The following is a 14,740-nucleotide window of genomic DNA, read 5'->3' as shown; positions in this document are numbered from 1 at the left end:
CCCCAGACCCCCCAAGCCGACCCCCAACCCCAAGGGCTACAAGATCACCACCCCCCCGCCCCCACTAGGTAACGAAGCCAATAATCGGGGACCACAGAGAGTGCAATTCAGCCGAATGTTGTTCAGTGGAGGCAGACATTATCTCACTACTAATATGATCTGATAAAAGATTCCTAAAGTGGTTGATACATAAACTGGACTTTTGTTTCCAATTCGCTAGAATGAATCATATTTACATTATTGGTAACCGTTTTATGAAAGCATCACTTGGCGTCGGGCTGGAGACGCCGCTCAGCTGATATAATGAGCGTATACCATGGCCTTTCAATCAAATCAAACTTTATTTCTAGAGCAGCTTTCATGCATAGAATGCAGCACAAAGTGCTTTAGATAAAACAAATACAAACATAAAACGTATTAATGCCCTGCCCCCTCCCTGCACACACACAGGCAGACACATACACACGACAATTCACCCACGTTACACACACACACACACACACACACATACACACACACACACACGGTGTAGACATGGGTAAGCACTGTCGGGATGTATTGCTTAAATATTCATATTTTATGCAAATTTCCCCACTGTGGGACTAATAAAGGAATATCTTATCTTATCTTATTTAATTCATATTAGGCATGTTTAAATATTAAAATTTAATTTATATTAGGCATGTTTTGACAAACTCCCCTTCATGGTACGGCCTTTTTTACCCGTGCAATGTTCCAGCAGGTTTATACGTTTATACGTTACGTCTTCAGCTTCAGACGGTCCTGGGGGACAAGGATCACACGGCGCTTTGTGGGGGAAAACATTTATTGATTGGATTGATCAGCCGATTTACCGAGTCACAGTCCAATGCCGGTTTTGACCCGGTCCTGGTCCTAGCCTCCTAGCCTCCTAGCCTCCTAGCCTCCTAGCCTCCTAGCCTCCTAGCCTCCTAGCCCCTGGACCGGGCCAGGCCGACCCGGACCCGGTCCTGGTTCTAGTCTCTGGACCGGGCCAGGCCGACCCGGTCCTGGTTCTAGTCTCTGGACCGGGCCAGGCCGACCCGGTCCTGGTCCTAGTATCTGGACCGGGCCAGGCCGACCCGGTCCTGGTCCTAGTATCTGGACCGGGCCAGGCCGACCCGGACCCGGTCCTCTAGTCTCTGGACCGGGCCAGGCCGACCCGGTCCCGGTCCTCTAGTCCCTGGACCGGGCCAGGCCGACCCGGTCCTGTCCCCGGTCAAAGACGCTGTAGAACTGGGTCAGAAACACGTCTCCCAGGATCCAGATCGGGCCGTCGGGGGACGGGATGTCGACGGCCTGGAACCCGCTGATGCAGAGGTGGCGGTTGTTGTAGGTTTCCTGGGGGGAGAGGTTTAATTATTTAAATATAATGATAATTTATTAATGTCCATTCACTTCTTCAGTTTATTTAATTCCTCATTTACAAGTTCATTACAATTATTACTCCTGAAGAATATGTTGGTGTCGTCTGCAAACAGTATTAGTTTTAGCGACTGAGATTGAATATGTCATTAATACAAACATTGAACAGTTTTGGTCCCAGAATAGTTTTGGTCCCAGAACAGAGCCCTGGGGGACGCCACAAGTAATGCTCACCTTCCTGACGTAGCGCTGGGACGGCAGCGTGAACTCGGTTCCTCCCAGAACAAACGTCACCGTAGGTAAACTGGACAGTCTGGAGCAGTCCAGGTGGAACTGGAGGAAAACCAGTAAAAACCAGCAGTTAGCACAACATTATCTTTCCATCCATCCAGCTGGATTTTACATCTTTATTTTAATATTTCTACCTCTCCTATGTTGGATTTTACATCTTTATTTAAACATTTTTACCTGTCCTATGTTGCATTTTACATCTTTATTTTAATATTTTACCTCTCCGATGTTGGATTTATATCTTTATTTTAATATTTTACCTCTCCGATGTTGGATTTATATCTTTATTTTAATATTTCAACCTCTCTGATGTTGGATTTATATCTTTATTTTAATATTCCTACCTCTCCGATGTTCGTAGTTACATCTTTATTTTAATATTCCTACCTCTCCGATGTTCGTAGTTACATCTTTATTTTAATATTTTACCTCTCCGATGTTCGTAGTTACATCTTTATTTTAATATTTTACCTCTCCGATGTTCGTAGTTACATCTTTATTTTAATATTTTACCTCTCCGATGTTCGTGGGTCGCGCTCCGATCAGCTGTTGTAATCTGATGATGTCATCAGCAGGTCCAGCGATGAGGGAAGTTCCCGTGTCAACGATCGCCGGGCAACCGTTGGGACAGAAGGAGGTGGAGCCTTGAACCAGTACCCTGGAACAAACATAATATTAATAATAATAATTAAAGCTGCAAGCAGCGATGAACGGGCCCTCGCACTCACGGCCACCGTCCCCCATAAGCATATCAGAAATGACACCACCCACGACTTCCTATGTCAAACCATTCAAAAGTTATAGCAGAAAATAGAAACTATCAAATATCAACCAATCAGAAGAAGGGGCGGGGCTAATTTTCACCAATTATGGTCAAGGACTCAATACTGAGTCCCATGACACCACCCACGACTCTTTATGTCAAACCATTCCAAAGTTATGGCAGAGAAAAGTATTCTAGGGGGCGCTGTTGAGCCGTTAGGCCACGCCCATTAATGCAAACCATGAAATATCAAATTTATCGCCAGGCCTGGCTTGCATGCAAAATTGGGTGACTATCAAATATGGACCAATCAGATGAAGGGGGGGCGCGCTTGTTGGCGTCTAGCGTCGCCACGGTAACACTTTTGAAAGAGAAAAGTAATGCGTGTAGTCGCAGGATGGAGACGCACATTTTGATGTATAACACATCTGGGTTCACGATACGGTTCGGGCTGAATTAACTGCCGAAAGAATGGCATAAATTGCGCAAACATTACACGATTAATTGAAAATGGCCGACTTCCTGTTCGGTTTTGGCCATGGCGCCAAGAGAGTGAGAGTGTGTGTGTGTGTGTGTGTGTGTGTGTGTGTGTGTGTGTGTGTGTGTGTGTGTGTGTGTGTGTGTGTGTGTGTGTGTATGTGTGAGGGGGGTATTTAATATCTCTCTCTCTCTCTCTATATATATATATATATATATATATATATATATAGTATATATATATATACCATGAACCCAGCTGAGGCTGCAGGACTGGGGATCGGCTAAGGTCAAAGGTCAGGGGTCAGTTTTCTCCATTTTCCTGGTTAAAGTATATGAAGTCTGTACTGACTGAGTCATGTGACCAGTTCTGGCTGAATGATTCAGCAGCTGACTTCTGGTTGCCCCGGCAACAAGAACCTCCACTTCAGAACCTTCCGGTTTGGCTGTGAGAAAAACCCAGATTTTGGCTTCTGACAAGATCTCAAATAACTCCGATTTGTGAGAAAACCGTAGCTCGTAGCAGAAAAACAAAGACATCGTGAGAGACACAGAACCCGGCATACCCCATTTGCACATATTTGTGCATACCCCATCTGTCAAAGTCACATTTTATGAATCCCAACACCCATGTCTACATTCTGACCAAAAATCATTTTTCTCCTTTTCACGGTTTGGCCGTGAGCTCGAGTTACAAATAAAAATTCAGTTTATTTTTTTACTGTTTCTCACACTCTAGCAACCAACACCCGCACTCTAGATTTGACGAAAAAGTGATTTCCAGTCCTCGCTTGAGTGCTCATATCTTGAAAAAGTTGACATCTTAGGAAAAAACTGTTTGGAGCCCTGAACCAACACCCTGCAACACACAGGCTAGTTAGTGTTAGTAAACCCCTGGTTAGTGTTTAATAAACATACATCCTCATTAGTTCACTGCCATGCTAGTTCAGCTAGCTACTACTAAATGTTTGTTAGTGGGCTAGATTTATTAACTCATTCACATCCGTTTGAGATTTAAAATCTCAAATCTAACCTGTTTCCTCTTGAAGTTTAACAGATTCTTTCACTTACTCGTTCAAAGTTTAGACCTGCTAACCCTCCAGCTCACCTGTCCATCTTCACCTGCTAGTAGCCTTTAGCTGCTAACGCTCACCTGTCCATCTTCACCTGCCAGTAGCCTTTAGCTGCTAACCCTCCAGCTCACCTGTCCATCTTCACCTGCCAGTAGCCTTTAGCTGCTAACCCTCCAGCTCACCTGTCCATCTTCACCTGCCAGTAGCCTTTAGCGGTGACCGGTAGCCAGTGGATCGGTTCCTGGTACCGGTCCGGGTCGGTTCCTCCCAGCAGCAGTTCTCCCTCGGGGCTGCTGGTGTTGGTGCCCCTGGTGGTGGTGGGGGGGATAGCAGGTTAGCATTAGCATGTCAGGTTAGGGTTAGCATTAATCAGCAGGTTAGGGTTAGCATAGTTAGCATTAATCATCAGGTTAGGGTTAGCATTTATCATTACCGTATCGGCCCGAATATAAGACGACCCTGAATATAAGACGACCCTCTTTTTAAAGACTCAAGTTTGAAAAAAGACTTTTTGAACACCAAATTCAATTTTTATACAGAAAATAATGACAGTACATCTGAAACAAATGATTATTACAATATATTGGAGAGAAAAAGCCTGTTATTTTGCCTCATTAAATCATTATGTTGAAGTTTGCATCATAACTTCTCCTCAGCTGCCGGTTCACCTGCCGATCTTCCACACACTTTTCTCCAGATTGGAGAAACTATGTTTCTACATTTTATGTTAGCTCTTCTCTTATTTTGTTCTCTTTTCTTTCTTACCGCTATTTCTATTTTTCTTCTTGGGGACCGGGGTGGGCTTGGTCCTGGGGAATTTAAGTTTTAATCAGACTAACGGTGTGTACTTGGTCATCAGTTTCTTCTGCTATGCAGTTTTGGATCGTTCGATATTGAAAGACCAACATCGATCCCAAATAGATCAGGACTTAGTTACACGTTAACTAAACTAAGAATAACGATTCACCTATCAGGAACTACGACTGCTAACACCAGGAACTACGACTGCTAACATCAGGAACTACGACTGCTAACATCAGGAACTACGACTGCTAACACCAGGAACTACGACTGCTAACATCAGGAACTACGACTGCTAACATCAGGAACTACGACTGCTAACACCAGGAACTACGACTGCTAACATCAGGAACTACGACTGCTAACATCAGGAACTACGACTGCTAACATCAGGAACTACAACTGCTAACATCAGGAACCACGACTGCTAACATCAGGAACTACAACTGCTAACATCAGGAACTACGACTGCTAACACCAGGAACTACGACTGCTAACATCAGGAACTACGACTGCTAACATTAGGAACTACGACTGCTAACATCAGGAACTACGACTGCTAACATCAGGAACCACGACTGCTAACATCAGGAACTACGACTGCTAACACCAGGAACTACGACTGCTAACATCAGGAACTACGACTGCTAACATCAGGAACCACGACTGCTAACACCAGGAACTACGACTGCTAACACCAGGAACTACGACTGCTAACATCAGGAACTACGACTGCTAACATCAGGAACCACGACTGCTAACATCAGGAACTACGACTGCTAACATCAGGAACCACGACTGCTAACATCAGGAACTACGACTGCTAACACCAGGAACTACGACTGCTAACACCAGGAACTACGACTGCTAATACCAGGAACTACGACTGCTAACACCAGGAACTACGACTGCTAACACCAGGAACTACGACTGCTAACATCAGGAACTACGACTGCTAACATCAGGAACTACGACTGCTAACACCAGGAACTACGACTGCTAACATCAGGAACTACGACTGCTAACATCAGGAACCACGACTGCTAACATCAGGAACTACAACTGCTAACATCAGGAACCACGACTGCTAACATCAGGAACTACGACTGCTAACATCAGGAACTACAACTGCTAACATCAGGAACCACGACTGCTAACATCAGGAACTACGACTGCTAACATCAGGAACCACGACTGCTAACATCAGGAACTACGACTGCTAACATCAGGAACTACGACTGCTAACATCAGGAACTACGACTGCTAACATCAGGAACTACGACTGCTAACATCAGGAACCACGACTGCTAACATCAGGAACTACGACTGCTAACATCAGGAACTACGACTGCTAACATCAGGAACTACAACTGCTAACATCAGGAACTACGACTGCTAACATCAGGAACTACGACTGCTAACATCAGGAACTACGACTGCTAACATCAGGAACTACGACTGCTAACATCAGGAACTACGACTGCTAACATCAGGAACTACGACTGCTAACATCAGGAACTACGACTGCTAACACCAGGAACTACAACTGCTAACACCAGGAACTACGACTGCTAACATCAGGAACTACGACTGCTAACATCAGGAACTACGACTGCTAACATCAGGAACTACGACTGCTAACATCAGGAACTACGACTGCTAACATCTGAACTCTGCAGGAAATAAGCAAAGAGGGGATTAAATCAGTCTGAGAGGGTTTTCTTTGGCGTTGATGTCTCTGTTGAGACCAAAGACTAGTCAGTCTGCAGTTTGGAAGTTCCTTCTCTCTGCAGAGTGTTCTGAGGAACGATGACGTTGGTGTTTTTATTGTTTGAAAGAAGAGTCTGTCGACTGGAGAACCAGAGAGGATTTTACTGGAGTCAGTTTGAGATCAGGACTATGAATCCCGTATCGGCCTGAATATCTGACAGGGTTTCTGCAGAAATCAGACTAAAAAAGTGGGGGTCGTCTTCCATTCGGGTCTAGACGTTAAACCATCTCACCACTAGATGGCGCCAGATATGTCTGAAGTCCAAAACCAGACCTCTCCTTGCAAGTCTACTAACACACAGGGAGCCTAAAACCGGGTCTTCGGCCCAGTCCCAATCCCCCCCTAGTCCTACTTCTCATCCCTACCCGTAAATGTTGCACGTTCCCGTGAGGGTAGTGGTTCCCAATTCCTCTTTTCACCTAGGGCTAGTGGCCATAACAATGGTTAGGGGGTATGAATCTGGCCCTTCAGAGCGAGGGATTTCACATGCTGACTAGCTGACCGAGGGCTAGAAAAATTTCCCAGCTTTTCGTCGTCATTTGCAGACTGAATCAAAAAAAAAAACATGGTGGACATTTCTTATTTTTTAGTGAATAAAATCAATATTTTGAGTTGGTTTCTGCATAAAAATGCGTTTTGATTACATTTCTAGCGAGAAATATATATTTTACTTTCATAATATTCACTCAGTGAATGTATATAATCACTCGTTTGTTGGTTGTTGCAAAGATCACGCCAGAATAAAGGCTGATTTATGGTTCCGCGTTACACCAACGCAGAGCCTACGGCGTAGGTTACGCGGCGACGCACACCGTACGCCGTACCCTACGCCGTAGGCTCTGCGTCGATTTATCGCGGAACCATAAATCAGCTCCCGAGCCGGCAGGCTGTTCTCATCTCGAAAACATTGTAGCAAATTTGTTACCAGGCGTTATTTGGATAAACTGAGTCCAGGTTGGGGATCTTAACGGTTACTTTTACGCCTGAAAACATATTAAAACTTAATAAAGTGGCATATTAACAGCACTACAGCTGAAATTAAAACAGCTTTTATCTCTGGGCTTCCTGATATGGTGTGACGTTTGTGCAAACGTAACTACGCAGTCGCTTACGTACCCGAACGTAAACCACGCAGTGACGGAGCAGCAAAATGTAGGGGTGGTGCTGAAAGTAGGAGTAGTGGGAGGATTGGGACAGACCTTGGTATTAATTATTAATATATATCCAGACAAAACCTGCTCAGGTAGAACATAGATCTGGACCTCATAGATCACCTGCTCAGGTAGAACATAGATCTGGAGCACATAGATCACCTGCTCAGGTAGAACATAGATCTGGAGCACATAGATCACCTGCTCAGGTAGAAGGAGAACACGGGCTGGTCCAGGGTCTTCTGGTCCAGGATGTTGTCAAACACGGGTTTCCCCAGGATGTCGGCCAGAGACGGGTACGCCAGACCCAGAACCCCGTCGAACCGGGCCGTCACAAACGCCGACCCGGGTTCGTACACCGACTCCCCGAACTCCTGGTTCAGAACCGTCAGACCCCCGAACTGGAACAGAAACCAGAGCCGTCAGAACTCCCAACTGCTTCCACCTGCAGTCCTCCCCTCTGATCATCCCACTGCCTATGTCTGCTATATGCCTGAATGAACGAACGAACGGACGGACGGACGGACGGACGGACGGACGGACGGACACAATGGATTCCTGGAAACATTGGAAACCGTTGTGTTTGGTGATTCTGTCTGTCGAGGATGTTGAAGATGCTTCATAATTGGATTTATGATAGCAGGATTTCTCCTAATCGGAGGAGGGGGATTCCTGGTCTACCGACAAACGCGTAAGTCATCGACAGCTGTTCTGGCTCTTTCAGAGCTAAACAAGGTGGCTCTGCCCCCACTAGCCCTCCCCTCTCAGGAACATCTGTGGATCCCTGTGTGTAGTGTGTAGTTTGTAGTGTGTGGGTTAGGGTTATTATTGTTGTGGTTGTTGTGATTATTGTTGTTGTGGTTGTTGTTGTTTACCTGTAGCGTGTCTCTCCCCATCACTCCCAGCAGGTGTCCTGACCCGTAATGGATCAGAGTGTGTAGTGTGTGGGTTAGGTTTAGGGTTATTATTGTTGTTGTTGTGGTTGTTGTTGTTTACAGTTGTTGTTGTGGTTGTTGTTGTTGTTATTGTTGTGGTTGTTGTTGTTTACCTGTAGCGTGTCTCTCCCCATCACTCCCAGCAGGTGTCCTGACCCGTAATGGATCAGAGTGTGTAGTGTGTGGGTTAGGTTTAGGGTTATTATTGTTGTTGTTGTGGTTGTTGTTGTTTACAGTTGTTGTTGTGGTTGTTGTTGTTGTTATTGTTGTGGTTGTTGTTGTTTACCTGTAGCGTGTCTCTCCCCATCACTCCCAGCAGGTGTCCTGACCCGTAGTGGATCCCAAACGTCTGACCGTCGTGTTGGAACGAGGAGGAGAGGAACGCCTTGAACCTGCGGTGGAACGCTGCATAAACACAGACATAAACACACACACACACACGCACGCACGCACGCACGCACGCACGCACGCACGCACGCACGCACGCACGCACGCACGCACGCACGCACGCACGCACGCACGCACGCACACACACACACACACACACACACACACACACACACACACACACACACACACACACACACATACACACACACTCCATCATCATCATCATCAGTGTGTGTACATGTATATATGTGTATATGAGTGTGTACCGCAGGCCTGGCTGATGCAGTAGGACGATGGTGTGTGTATATGAGTGTGTATTAGTGTGTAGTAGTGTGTATTTTTACACACCACAGGCCTGGCTGATGCAGGTGTGTGTATATATGTGTGTATTAGTGTGTATTAGTGTGTAGTAGTGTGTATTATAGTGTGTATTAGAGTGTGTATTTGTACCACAGGCCTGGCTGATGCAGGTGTGTGTGTATATGTGTGTATATGAGTGTGTACTAGTGTGTATTTGTACACACCACAGGCCTGGCTGATGCAGTACGACGGTGTGTGTGTATATGTGTGTATATGAGTGTGTACTAGTGTGTATTAGAGTGTGTATTTGTACCACAGGCCTGGCTGATGCAGGTGTGTGTGTATTTGTGTATATATATGTGTGTACTAGTGTGTATTTGTACCACAGGCCTGGCTGATGCAGTACGACGATGGAACCCACAGGTCCGACGATCCCGTATCAAACACGACAGTAAAGTTCTGTTGAGGAGAACCCAGACTGATGTCCCCGAAGTACTGGGCCTGAAGTACACACAAAATACACATTAATACACACAAAATACACAATACTGAAGTACTGGGCCTGGAAATACACATTAATACACATTAATACACACACACCGAAGTACTGGGCCTGAAAATACACACAAAATACACACTAGTGAAGTACTGGGGCTGAAATACACACAAAATACACATTAATACACACAAAATACACACTAGTGAAGTACTGGGGCTGAAATACACACAAAATACACATTAATACACACAAAATACACAATACTGAAGTACTGGGCCTGGAAATACACAGAAAATACACACTAAATACACAATACTGAAGTACTGGGCCTGAAGTACACACAAAATACACACAAAATACACATTAATACACACAAAATACACAATACTGAAGTACTGGGCCTGGAATACACACAAAATACACAATACTGAAGTACTGGGGCTGAAATAATAATAATAATAATAATAATAATGATTGGATTTATATAGCGCCCTTCAAGGCACCCAGAGCGCTTTACAGAAATCATTATTCATTCATACACATTCTCTCTGGTGGTGGTAAGCTACATTGTAGCCACAGCTGCCCTGGGGCAGACTGACGGAAGCGTGGCTGCCATATCGCGCCTAACGGCCCCTCCGACCACCACCAACATTCATACACATTCAAACACATTCACACGAGGCAAGGTGGGTAAGGTGTCTTGCCCAAGGACACTACGACAGCAAACTGGGATAGAGCGGGATTCGAACCGCCGACCTTCCGATCATTGGACGACCCGCTCTACCACCTGAGCTACTGCCGCCCCAAATACACACAAAATACACAATACTGAAGTACTGGGCCTGAAGTACACACAAAATACACACAAAATACACATTAATACACACAAAATACACAATACTGAAGTACTGGGCCTGGAATACACACAAAATACACAATACTGAAGTACTGGGGCTGAAATACACACAAAATACACAATACTGAAGTACTGGGCCTGAAATACACACAAAATACACATTAATACACACACACCGAAGTACTGGGCCTGAAATACACACAAAATACACATTAATACACACACACCGAAGTACTGGGCCTGAAATACACACAAAATACACAATACTGAAGTACTGGGCATGAAATACACACAAAATACACATTAATACACACACATGCGCGTGTGTGCGCGCGCGTGCGTGCGTGCATGTGTGTGTGCGTGCGTGTGCGTGTGCGTGTGCGTGTGCGTGTGCGTGTGTGTGTGTGTGTGTGTGTGTGTGTGTGTGTGTGTGTGTGTGTGTGTGAGTGCTCCATGTTGTCTGTCTGGTTCAGATGAAGCTGCGTGGATGAGGTTTGGTGAATCCTGAGAGGGAGGTGTTATTTCATTTTCCTTTCTGTTGACATTTTTGTTAAAATGATACAAATAACTGGCTTCTTTAGATGGTGTGGTTTGTGTCTGACGAGGGAGATTTTTTTTAAGCCCTGAATGGAGACATGGTGACGTAGAATTGTCAAATTGGGTTGATTCACCATTCGAATGGTTGCAAATTACTTTTGTAATACTGTATTTGACCCGGATTGTATGGAAATGTGGTTCTTGCCATTGCGAGTATGAGCTGTGTATGATTGTGTTGATTGTGAAACAGGGGTGAAACATATCAATCATTTTTATTTATTTTGTCTGTCGTGAAGTCACGTACTATCACCAGACGAATGCGTTAAAGCTACTCTGGCTCTGTTGACCCATTTTGGCTGAACAGGGGCATAAAGCCAGCCTGTCCAAACTGGAGTTTGCTGCCACAATGCACCACAGCAATCCCACAATGCACCACAGCAATCCCACAATGCACCACAGCAATCCCACAATGCACCACAGCAATCCCACAATGTACCACAGGAATCCCACAATGCACCACTGGAATCCCACAATGCACAACAGCAATCCCACAATGCACCACAGCAATCCCACAATGCACCACAGCAATCCCACAATGCACAACAGCAATCCCACAATGCACAACAGCAATCCCACAATGCACCACAGCAATCCCACAATGCACCACAGCAATCCCACAATGTACCACAGGAATCCCACAATGCACCACTGGAATCCCACAATGCACGGCGGTCAACACGACCACAGCAGTTACTCTTTCGTTTTGTTTTACGTCTTAAATCAGAGGAAATGCTGCCGAGTGAATTATTTCTCTTTGACTCTTTTATTCTGACAGGAAGTTTCCAGTTTAAGGTCAATTTTATTTTGAAAATGTTTTCACTTGTTTTAACAGCCTTGGGTTTTTCATGGATATTTATTCTCATCATCAGATTCAAACTGATCTACTTGAGGGAGGAAATAGGGGGAGGAGTCAGGGTGGAAAGAAGGAGGAGTCAGGAAGTAACCAGGAAGTAACAGGAAGTAACCAGGAAGTAAACAGGAAGTAAACTTACATCCATGTAGTTGTAGATCCGCTCCGCCGAGCGGCCGAGCCGCAGCGACGGCGTTCCCGGAGGGAAACACTGGGCGAAGCGGCGGTTGAAGTTGTCGGGTCGGTGATCCTTCAGGAACTGATCCAGGAGCCCGTCGGCCCGGAGCTGGGACCGGATGGAGGCGGAACGCCGCAGGGGGATTCTGGGAAAACAGGAGGAATCATGGGTAAAACTGGAGGAATCATGGGTAAAACTGGAGGAATCATGGGTAAAAACAGGAGGAATCATGGGTAAAAACAGGAGGAATCATGGGTAAAAACAAGAGGAATCATGGGTAAAAACAAAAGGAATCATGGGTAAAAACAAGAGGAATCATGGGTAAAAACAAGATGAATCATGGGTAAAAACAAAAGGAATCATGCGTAAAAACAAGAGGAATCATGGGTAAAAACAGGAGGAATGATGGGTAAAAACAGGAGGAATCATGGGTAAAAACAAGAGGAATCATGGGTAAAAACAGGAGGAATGATGGGTAAAAACAGGAGGAATCATGGGTAAAAACAGGAGGAATGATGGGTAAAAACAGGAGGAATCATGGGTAAAAACAGGAGGAATCATGGGTAAAAACAGGAGGAATCATGGGTAAAAACAGGAGGAATCATGGGTAAAAACAAAAGGAATCATGCGTAAAAACAAGAGGAATCATGGGTAAAAACAAGAGGAATCATGGGTAAAAACAAGATGAATCATGGGTAAAAACAAAAGGAATCATGCGTAAAAACAAGAGGAATCATGGGTAAAAACAAGAGGAATCATGGGTAAAAACAGGAGGAATCATGGGTAAAACAGGAGGAATCATGGGTAAAAACAAGAGGAATCATGGGTAAAAACAAGAGGAATCATGGGTAAAACAGGAGGAATCATGAGAGGAAACAAGAGGAATCATGGGTAAAACAGGAGGAATCATGGGTAAAAACAAGAGGAATCATGGGTAAAACAGGAGGAATCATGGGTAAAAACAAGAGGAATCATGGGTAAAACAGGAGGAATCATGGGTAAAAACAAGAGGAATCATGGGTAAAAACAGGAGGAATCATGGGTAAAAACAGGAGGAATCATGGGTAAAAACAAGAGGAATCATGGGTAAAAACAGGAGGAATCATGGGTAAAAACAAGAGGAATCATGGGTAAAAACAGGAGGAATCATGGGTAAAAACAGGAGGAATCATGGGTAAAAACAAGAGGAATCATGGGGAAAAACACCTGGGAAAACAGAAGGAATCATGGGTAAAAACACCGGGGGAGGAAGCAGCAGCTACCGAGGCTTCTGGTAAAAACCTTGATAAGATTCCAATGTTTGTGTTTCAGGTTTTGCAGCTTCGGTTGCCGTGGCGACGGCTCTCACGGTGATTCAGTCTCAAATTGTAAAAACTGGAAATTAAAAATCCTCAATTTCAATTTCAATTTCAATTTATTTTATTTGGTAAGGAGGGGCAGTGCACATCATTATGCATTTTACAAAATAAAAGCAGATGCACCAAAATGTAGCTTATTGGCTAATTCCCATTGGCCGTCCCCCCGGCTAGAATACTAGACGACTTCATCCAATCTTTTTTCTCTGGTTTCTCCACCCAGAAAGACTCTGGTGGTGTTTCCTGGAGCAGCCGTCTCCATGGCAACCACGCCGGGTCCCAGCCGTCTCCACGGCAACCACGCCGGGTCCCAGCAGGTCTAGAACCGGGGTCGGCAACCCAAAATGTTGAAAGAGCCATATTGGACCAAAAACACAAAAAACTAATATGTCTGGAGCCGCAATGAATGAAAAATGAAAAGTCTTGTATCAGCCTTAGAATGAAGAAACACATGCTGCATTTTTCTAGTTATAACTTGGGGAAGATTTTTTTTTTCATTATGCACTTCGAGAAAAAAGTCGAAATGTCGAGAAAAAAGGCGAAATGTGAAGATTAATTTTGAAGTACAATCTTGAGAAAAAAGTCGAAATGTCAAGAAAAAAGTCAAAATTTCGAGAAAAAAGTTAAAAAGTCGAAATGTCGAGATTAAAAAGAAGAAAGAAAAAAGAGAAATAAAGGAAAAAAAGAAAAAAAAAGAAAAAATGAAGAAAAAAAGGAAAAAAAAAAGGTGAAACATTTTTGAAAAAGCTCCAGGAGCCACTAGGGCGGCGCTAAAGAGCCGCATGCGGCTCTAGAGCCGCGGGTTGCTGATCCCAGGTCTAGAAGAATCCCAAAGTTCTGACTCCACTCAGGACCCTGAAGTTGAATCCTGGATCAGAAACCAGGACCAGGAACAGAAACCAGGACCAGGTTTTAGTTCTTACCTGACCAGCTCGGGTCTGGTCCAGGACCAGGTCCAGGTCCAGACTAACAGGAGCAAAAACCTCCACATGCTGCCAGGAACAAGAAACCAGGACCAGGAACAGAAACCAGTAGAGTCCAGGAAGGTCTGGTTCGTTTCTACTTCTCAG

At 44.7% G+C, this 14,740-nt stretch overlaps 1 protein-coding gene across 1 annotated transcript; it reads right to left on the bottom strand.

Annotated features, from left to right (window-relative positions):
- Positions 1-639: 639 nt before the first annotated feature.
- nots (nothepsin) lies at positions 640-14,740 on the bottom strand. The gene is made up of 9 exons (XM_061714103.1): positions 14,594-14,740; positions 12,280-12,460; positions 9,719-9,836; positions 8,932-9,050; positions 7,912-8,111; positions 4,170-4,295; positions 2,188-2,332; positions 1,618-1,716; positions 640-1,359 (listed from the first exon to the last, which is right to left on the bottom strand). Exons 1-9 carry the CDS (start codon positions 14,659-14,661, stop codon positions 1,195-1,197), a joined length of 1,221 nt encoding a protein of 406 aa, XP_061570087.1. The 5' UTR covers positions 14,662-14,740; the 3' UTR covers positions 640-1,194.

This window comes from Cololabis saira, chromosome 23 (assembly GCF_033807715.1).
Source record: "Cololabis saira isolate AMF1-May2022 chromosome 23, fColSai1.1, whole genome shotgun sequence".
NCBI lineage: Eukaryota > Metazoa > Chordata > Actinopteri > Beloniformes > Belonidae > Cololabis > Cololabis saira.
The sequence above is the reverse complement of the archived record's forward strand: the minus strand, read 5'-3'. Positions and strand labels throughout refer to the sequence as shown.